The following is a 10,016-nucleotide window of genomic DNA, read 5'->3' on the forward strand; positions in this document are numbered from 1 at the left end:
ATCCTTTTTTTTTGCTATTCTTTAACTTCTACCATCTTTTTTCATATTTAAAATAAATTTTGAACAAAGGATGTCAGGATGTTACGCGTCGGGAAGTGTGCCATCGAAGGGTTAAGCACAAGGAGAATATCTTGTCTGCTGCTGAAAATTCTTATTTCTAACCGGATAGGAAGCGCATGAAGGCATTTCGCTTTCTATCATTGGAAACATCGATTGTTTCAAGGATGCATTAAATATATACGCGAAAAAAGTTTTATACAGCTTTTATCGGAAATAATTTCACATTTAATAGAAATTCATATTATGTGCTATGCAACGTACTATAAACGTATTTAAACGCATTATGTGCGTTTATATTCTTAATTTCGAAGTTTCACTGCATAACATTTATTTCAGTTTCTTGAGTCCGTTCAGGTTCTTCGTATTTTTCATGCTTTGAATTTCATAGTTAATAGATATAAGTTAGGTTATACATATATATGCATATGCATATTCATATGTATGTGTGTATGACCTTTAACCCTTCGATGGCATACTGGGGTCGAAAAGACCCTCGACATGAAAATTCATGAAAATCTATTACTACCTTAGCCAAGTACTCTTTCAAAACCCCGACAAAAATTCCTTTTTCGCTTGAAGCCAAAAAAACCCCAGTGTGCCAGCTATGTTACGCGTCGGGAAGTGTGCCATCGAAGGGTTAAGCACAAGGAGAATATGTTGTCTGCTGGTGAAAATTCTTGTTTCTAACCGGATAGGAAGCGCATGAAGGCATTTCGCTTTCTGTCATTGGAAACATCGATTGTTTCAACGATGCATTAAATATATACGCGAAAAAAAGTTTTATGTAGCTCTTATCGGAAATAATTTCACATTTAATAGAAATTCATATTATGTGCTATGCAACGTACTATAAACGTATTTAAACGCATTTTGTGCGCTTATATTCTTAATTTCAAAGTTTCACTGCATAACATTTATTTCAGTTTCTTGAGTCCGTTCAGGTTCTTCGTATTTTTCATGCTTTGAATTTCATAGTTAATAGATATAAGTTAGGTTATACATATATATGCGTATGCATATTCATATGTATGTGTGTATGACCTTTAACCCTTCGATGGCATACTGGGGTCGAAAAGACCCTCGACATGAAAATTCATGAAAATGTATTACCACCTTAGCCAGGTACTCTTTCAAAACCCCGACAAAAATTCCTTTTTCGCTTGAAGCCAAAAAAACCCCAGTGTGCCAGCTATGTTACGCGTCAGGAAGTGTGCCATCAAAGGGTTTATGCATTTAATGTAACTTAAATTTTAATTTACTATATTAGTATGATATTATTTTAAAAACGAGTACCCTTAACATATAAAAAAGCTGTATGATATTTCAATCCTAAATCTCAAAACAAACGACAGTAACTTATCTGTTCCTTTATTGAATTATATCCAAGAAAATGATACGACTCAAGATAAAGAAATGAAAATAATTAAGGAGAAAATATTGCGTCATTTCATTCCTACATTGAAAAAAAATTGGAGGACTTGCTTTCACAACAGAGACATTTTTGAAAGTAGATACAATAAATGGCTGCTAAGCGAATTAACTGTCACCTTAACTGTATCAAATGTGGGATGACGTTCTCGAGAAGATTTTGAAGACACTTCTAAGTCGTCGAAAAGAAGAAAGATTCAAGCACTTCAGGAAACTTATTCAGAGCTTCGAATTTCATTGGCATTTCTTAGTAATCTAGGAGTTGTTGGAAAAATACAATTAGCAAAAAAAAAACAATCGAATTTTAGACTACGCGGAAGATGCGATTGAATCAAATATAATTTGATTCGCCGATGACGAAGCTCTTTCACTTCTTAAAGACGCCAAACTATCGAATCATAAATATGAGGTTATGCAATTGCAAGCAAAGGCTAAAGATGCGACATTTGTGTCCCACATCAGAAGCTCTCAGAAGCGAAAAAAATGTTATCCTCCTGCCTCTGCAATTATTGTTTCCAATAAGATTGTTACTATTTAATTAATACCACTACTAGGCCACACAGTAAAACGTTTACTACGGTTGTGATGGGGCATCAGACCAAACTGCATACAAAAAAAAACTTCCAGATGGTACGCAATCCGATGAAACCATTTTCATGGTTTCGATGGAACTTAGCAGGTTTGAGATGGATCGAATAAGTGACGAAATAAATGGATTTTTTCCAGTACAAGTTTCATTTGGCAAGTTCATCATTATTAAACATCACTGGCCATAGTCTATCCATAGTGTAGAATATTTGCTAAGCTAATTTGTTTATAACAATTAACTTAACAATGCCATTTTTTGCTTTCAAATACCCCCTTGCGTAAGGTCTGGAAATGCTGATCATAGAACAAATTTTATCACGATGATAAAAAAGGAAAAAAAATGCCGAATTTGGCAAAAACCTCTAAAACGTTTTTAAAAATGAAGAATCAAGACTAAAAGGCCTCTTTAAAAACCTCATAAAAAGCGAAATTGGATAACTGTATTAGGTGTTATGTACAAATGAAAGTTAGTGGTCAGGGTGAATGGTCGCAGATTCGGACCCCTGTATGTTGACGACCCATTGTACTACTTTCACCAAACTCATGTCTCGTATATTATTTATTATCCAAATAAAATAAATAATTTATATTCCATTCACAAATCGCTTCGAAAATTAAAAGCAAAGTATAATTTTATTATTTTTAAAATTTCTCATTTTCTCAATGTTGAAGTACTGTGATTCAGTTCTGAACTCAATAGGAAAAGGATATAAAGTGTTAGGAAACAAAGAGTCAGAAGACCTAGAAGAAATGGTTCAAGAGTTCAGGTATCTGACGCTGGAGTTTCCAGTAGGATGAAAAACGCAGTAGAACTCAGGCCAAATGACAGCTTACGGCTTCCTCCGGCGGCTGGACCCTGGAGGACCGAAGGAACCGAATGAAGCCTCAACAAAGTACCCGTAAAGACCCCATCGGGTCTCCTATAATTCTATAAGGAATTTTCAAAAATATTTTCTTCGAAATCTGGCATGCATATGTACAAACGAGAATGTTGTGTGAGGAAGTTTCGAATTTTGACATCTTCCAGTGAGAAAAATCTTCCTTGGGAATCAAAGTTTTTTCAACAAGTTTTAGATCTTTTTTTATCAGGGGGAAAAAAGTGAGGGTGGTGTGAAAAGTATTTACGGCTTGCTGAGCTCGATTCGATCATATACCATTGTACGACAACCCGTCGCTCCATGTACTCGTGATCAAAGTCAAGCGTAGCTCGCCGTACATGATTTTCACATCACCCTCACTTTCTCCCCCTGATAAAAAAGATCTCAAACTTTTTGGAAAAACTTCTTTGATCCCTAGCGAAGGTTTTTCTTACTGGAAGTTGTCAAAATGTAACATGAAAATTCCAAGAAAAAATATAAATTCCCGGCGAAAATCTGGCGAGTTTAACGCAAAAAAGTATTGATATTTTTTTGGTTGAAAAATTCCGTTTTCCTTAAACAACTAAGAAACGGAAAAACCTTCGAATTTAGTTGCCATGTTATTTTGTTGAAACAACTTTTGAAAAATTCAAGATGAAAAGTTCTTCTTTGAGACTTTCTACGTTGATATTCATCTTTTTTTCATTCAGGTTATTTAGTTGTGTTTCATATACTGTTTTATAACAACGGTTATTCTTATCTGTTAGTTATCTACCTGATAATAATTTAAATTACTATAATAATATTAATAATATTTTTTTTTAGTATTCATCATGAATGAACCAGCGGAGCCGCAGATCAAGGACATAGAAGCATCCGTTCCATCAGATGAGGAGCGCGATTTAGCAGCAAACGCTCTTTCTGAGTTTCAGAAAGGTGCTTATGCTCTATGTTTGACCTATTTGAACAGATTAGAAGCCTTGAGGCCAAAGGATGTGAAGGTCATGCATAATAAAGTAGTAGCTGAATATTATAAAAGTGATTTGAAAAAGACTGAACTTGTGAAAAAAAGTTTAAACGCAATGTGTGGAGAATTAATAAGCACAGATACGGCAGATGCTGCGGATGTTGTTGAAAAATGTGTTATGAGATACAATCAAGCTATTTTACTGTATCATACGAGGCAATATAATGCTGCACTTCAAATAATGAGTAGATTATTCTCTCTAATCGAGCCGTTAGGTTGGTATTTTACTGTGTCCTCTATGATTTTCAGAACTATGAAATTACCGTACTAATATTCTAATTTCCAGGGAACAGCCTTGGTTTGTGTGCATGGGGTTTCAGGGGCGCAGCCATCCGTTAAGAAAAAAAAAGAATTAACAAGAGAAAAAAACTTTGCTGCTTCACACAGCTCGGGCGATAACGTTTTATCGCCGTCACTTTTCTCTATTTTAACACATAACTTTAACCCGTGCTTTAACCTCTTTGACAAAGAAACGTGCCCCATAGACGCAAAATCCAATTTTAATGTCCATAACGTTTCTACGTTTCTGGATGAAAAGCAGGTTAAAATCGTCGTATGGTAGCATGATCGCATGTTATGCGTTTGTAACAGGCTTTTGCCTGTTATCCTAACCGTAATTCTGGCGTATTAATCACAGTTGTGCCTTTATCCTGAGAAAATACCTCAGAAAATACAATGTTCGATGCTGTAAAAGCAATCCTGCCATGCGAGAAAAGATATCATTTGACCGTGCCACTTTTCTGACGTTATTTTATTTCTTACCGCAAAAGCTACATTTTTTCCCTTGTAGAAAGAAAAAAAGCCCCAGTTAATTTTTCTCTGATTGCTTTGAAGTAACTGTTTTGCGTCCAATGCACATGCATGGACAGTGTGAATTTCTTTGCGGGTGTTGGGAAATTAATATTTACGTGGTAAGTATTAATACATTTTATCAAATTAATGTATAAAGTTATTGTCATTTATCTATTGTATCTCGTTTAACGTTTAACATTTAGTAATAAGTGCGCCCCTGCTTGGTTCTTGATGTGTTTTCTGCTTCGTCTTGCACTATTCTTGCCATAACTTATTTATTAGGCAATTTTTGACTTTATATTGTATCACAGTGTTTTGATTCGTGTTCAGAGTGCAGTATATATGTTGCATTTGTTTATTTTTGGGTTCCTTGGTGATTAAAATACTTTTTTCGAGTTTCGCACTTCGACAGCTCTCATGTGACTAATACGTATGTCCAACGATGTGTGCTTATCCCGAGTGCAATAAGACAATCTCTAGAGGATAACTGGGCGCTGATTCCTCCATAAAGTGTGTTATTTTTAGACACTTAGCATGCGTCTATGTCGGATTGTCAAAAAAAGCAGTGGATGGTCTGAAGAAGGAATTAATTGTTTCCATTTGCGTCAACTGCAAATTGCTGAATGCTGGCGACACTTCAGGTATAGATCAAGGCATCTTGCTAATTTCCATTACAAATAGCGGTCCTGCCGGCAAGGATCAGGTAGCAAACCCTTCACTTACAATAATTTCATCCGCCTCTGTGCCTGCTGCGGACCTGCTGCATGGATACATCGAGGCGATTAACAGTGTGGTTATTACAAGCACAGAGGGAAGCGGTCGTGCAAGCGCAGGAATAGATTAGAAACCTTTTTAAAGAATTTGAAAGCAAGTTGCATCAGTGGATTTCTAAGATTAACACTACGGATCAGGAAATCATGTCTGATGTTTCAGAGAATTCTTGCAGAATAAATTGCTTGAAGTTTCAACCGTATAGTAATGGGACACTTCTAAGATCAAGATGGAGGCAAGCTCACTGAAATTAAACGTTGCCTCAATTGAAGCTTCCCTCAACAACCAATCGCAAAGTTTAGGAAACTTCTCAAAAACATACTTATAAGCATTACTTTCTGTTTTTATCATTGACTTAACAAATTGTTTCACGAAGCCGAGTTTTATATGTAATGGTGGCAACAGCATTGCTTTTTTCCATAGAACTATCTCTTTCAATGTTGCTGGTATATACTGGATACGTAACTGAATCAATAACTGGGTATATCAAGACATACGAAGTTTTTTCCATTGTCTTTGCAATGTCCGTTAATGTCACTTACAAAAGTCGCACAAAAGATATGAGGAATCCAAGAACGGTCAAAACTTTCTTTTGCGCCACCATAAAAATTAGTGTACATATTTTTTACATTATCTGTTGAAGAACTTCTATTTTTGGGCATAATGTATCTACCACATACGACACAAAATGTGTCTCGATTATCGCAAGGTGGTATGGTGAAGGAGGCAAGGTGATTTAAAGGGATATTTCCAAAAAATGAAACTGATTAAAATTTATAACGGATACAATCTTCAGTAAACCTACTTATGGACAAACTTAAGGAGGTATCGTCGCTGCTGCCAAAATAAGTCGACTACGCAGTCGTAATACCTACACTCGTATCAACGGCTGACTGAGGTGTACATTTATCGCGCCTCGCGATGTTGCCAGATTGCGATATTCAACGTTCAAAAGCGCAAGTTTTGTGATTAATTTTTTTTTCATGTACATGCAGGAACCAAATGGTTAATATTATTTTTGCACCTCAATTTTGAAATACTTGTTTTTCATTTTAAAAAATCAATAATATCTTAATGGTGGTTACTTACATATCACTTAGTAAAGAGCTCAAAAACTCCATCTCTCATAAGACGCAATGTTAAATATGACGAAATTAAAAACGTTAATAACTTATTTATAAAGTACCCTAGGCTTCTGAGATTTTAACTAAGTAATTTTGGTGATCAAATTTAGATATCGTGAAGGTTTGGTTGAAATGGTAATGGAAATTCTTGTAGCGATGGTACCTCCTTAATTCTAAAACAGGTTGAACGCAAAGATTAATCTAGCAATGAGACTATCCTTAACCGACTATATATACAAACTTAAGAAAAATTACCCCAAATGATAAATTCTTAGTAAGAAAAATAGATTTCTACGTTGAATACTGTATAAAACTTCACTAGTAATGTTTAATATCAATATCACCAACAATGTAGAGGAGTATATCTCTGTAAACGCTTGAACAAAAACTACTTTTTCTTAATGTTTTCAACAATACCATAACCAAACTATAACCTATAGGCGTTGCAGACGTTATACTTTTTAAAACATTTTATCGTTGCAAAAAAAAACTATTGCGATTACTCCATGATATTCTAATAGAAAATTTAACGTAGAATCTAAGTTTCAACAAGTTAAATGCCCACCTTTCCTTTTTTTACTTTTTTTTTGCACCATACACGAGGGATACTATGTGGATACTTAGAGGATACGCTGTAGCGTGTCCATTGCGTTCATTCGGTCCGCCAGCATTTATATAAATTATTACAAAGTAAGCTACGGTCGTAATTGAATTTTTAAGTAATGACATAAATAAAAACAATGTTCTCACCACCTCCTTTAAGATTTTATTAATCATGCCTAAAAAATTTTACATAACATTTTGTCATGGTATTGTTGAAAACATTTTAAAATGTAGCTTTTTTTGAAGCGTTTATAGAGGCATATTCATAGATGAGGCATATTCCGCGCTAGATTTATATTGGCGTTTAATCTTTTTTAGAATTAAGTTTTTATATAGATAGGTTTAATGAAGATTGTATCTATTCGGTATGCATTTTATATAGTTTCATTTTTTAGTAATATCCCTTTAAACCACCTTCTCTACTTTACCATACCACCTTGTGATAGACGAGACACATTTCGTGGTAGATACATTATACACAAAAATAAAATGTCTTTAACAGATGCTGTAAAAAATATGTACATTAATTTTCATTGTAGCGCAAAAGAAAGTCTTGCTCATTTTTGCATTCCGCATATCAATTTTTCGACTTGTCTAAGTGACATTATCAGACATTGGAACTACTAGGAAAAAAACTTCGTATCTCTCTGCCTATGATTTGGCGTGAACCCTCAAGTCATGAAATCACACTTAATACATCACATAAACCTGGCGTTGGCACACCCCCGTTTCTATAACGGGTAAGTTCTGAAAGAAGTGATACCTCTACGTGGTTCAGAATGGGTAATGCTGAAACCACTTCAACGGAATTTCAAGCGTTTCTCACTCTGTATTAAGCGAGTTCAAATTTAATTTATTCAAAAAGTACCTGCTACTATAGCATTCTTGAATGACAAGCAAATTCTAAAAAGCACAGAACTTATTTAAAAACTTCAGGTTTTTCCAAATTTGACCATTAAAATCTCTTAACCCTCATCCCAAGAGGTCCACCAAAAACTAAAAGTAGCCTGATTTAGTCGGTTAGTGATAAATTTTATAGGTTTAACCTTGAACTGACCTTGATACTGACCTGCCGGTGTCAAACGGACACCGGATTCGACTTCAGCGACTACTTAAGCCTAAAGGTATCCTTATTTAATTATTTAGCCATGAATTTTGCAGGTTTAACCTTAAACTGACCTTGATACTGATCTTCCAGTGTCGAACGGACATCGGATTCGAATTCAGCGGTCACCTGAACCTAAATGTACCCTAATTTAGTTGGTAAGCGATGAATTTTGTAGGTTTGACCTTGAACTGACCTTCATGTTGACCTGATGGCGTTAAATGGACACCGGATTCGGATTTAGCGACCGCAAAAACATGAGGTACACCTAGTGCCTCTTATGTTGCAGGCTTAGGCGGGTTGTGGTCCTGTGTAATCATTCTACCACTAAACATGTGTTTAGGGGCCAGCTACGATACGCATTTATTAAAACTTTCGTTGTTGTTTTGTGTATTATTGACCAAGCATCGGAGGAGTAGATCATCCGCTGACAGATCTTCAGAAATCGGTGTAATGATCTCTTCAACATCGTCGTCTAACGGCGAGGGATGTTGGAAATCTGTTAAAGTGTCAGCACCCTCAGCCTTAAGCCATTTGCACTATGATTCAGGTCCAATAGAGCAACGTGTGTGCTGGGGATTTTTATCCGCTGAAATTTTGTAATAAAAACTTGCCCAGGTTTCATTCTTCATCCCTTCCACAGATTCTGAATTGCGTCGAATGGCCAATCCATGAAAAAGCGAGAGCTCTCTCTTTAATTTCTTCGCCAATTAATCTTTCTTTGGCTGAATTGGCTGATTCTTTTTCTTTCTCGGCGCGGGACCAATGGTTTTGGGGCCTGTTTCTCAACTGCATCAGCAGCTTTTTTAAAGGTAAAATTTAAACTGAAGCAAACATCTTCGTATCTCCATCGCCGATATAATATTTAAACTTGGCCGACCACCTCCATTTTTCCTGTGCTTCTCGTATAATTAGCTGAGCATTTACTTTCATGCGAGTCCCAACATTCTTCGTGCTTAACGTTATCGTCTTTACCTTTGCAGCGTCTACATTTGAGAGAATAACTCGATTGTACACTTAGGTCAATGATTGTATTCGTGTACTTGAAAATTAGAGAAACGATGCCCACAAGAGATTAAAACCCTCGCTTTGCCCACTAGCCATCGCCCGATACTGCAAAATTCTCTTTGTGAACGACCAGCTACTGTATTTTTGTATTTTTCTTCATTTGCAGCTCTTCCTATTACATCGCTGAAAACACCTACTGCATACTGATCTGCTTGACGATATCGTAGTACGATTTTTCGCTAATGCCTTTGCCTAATTCTATCAGCCCGCAAAAAGTATGCAATCCAGCAAGTGCAATTCCAAGTAATCTCATTGCATATACAAGTCGTCGATTCATTTCATAGGCTTTCCCGATTTCGGGACAGGAGTCAATTTCTTTGAAACCAAGACCTCTGACATCTTGTTTATACATTTGAATGTCACCATCACATATTTTGCATTTCAGTATTTGTTGTAAGTTTGTAAAAACAAGAAACTGCACGGTGCAATAACTAAAAGTAGGTTCAATGTTTTTATTCAAATCAAAGGATTTTGAAATCTTCACTGCGGATGTACTAGGCAGTCTGATAAGTACCTAAAAATTCTAAGAGATGGCATTAGTATTCACTAATGTGAACCATTTTCATCGAGCTTGATCCTTCAAATGACGCCTG

The 10,016-nt window shown here is 35.8% G+C and overlaps 1 protein-coding gene across 6 annotated transcripts in view; it reads left to right on the forward strand.

The window, feature by feature from the left end:
• The window catches only part of LOC117176015 (CCR4-NOT transcription complex subunit 10), a 266,901-nt gene that overhangs the window by 99,511 nt on the left and 157,374 nt on the right, over positions 1-10,016 (forward strand). For all 6 annotated transcript variants that reach the window (XM_033365963.1, XM_033365966.1, XM_033365960.1 and 3 more), the window contains one exon: positions 3,759-4,175. In XM_033365963.1, the coding sequence (XP_033221854.1) occupies positions 3,767-4,175 (409 nt within the window). In that variant the 5' untranslated portion in view covers positions 3,759-3,766. The remainder of the gene's footprint in view (positions 1-3,758; positions 4,176-10,016) is intronic.

This window comes from Belonocnema kinseyi, chromosome 7, assembly GCF_010883055.1.
Source record: "Belonocnema kinseyi isolate 2016_QV_RU_SX_M_011 chromosome 7, B_treatae_v1, whole genome shotgun sequence".
Lineage (NCBI taxonomy): Eukaryota > Metazoa > Arthropoda > Insecta > Hymenoptera > Cynipidae > Belonocnema > Belonocnema kinseyi.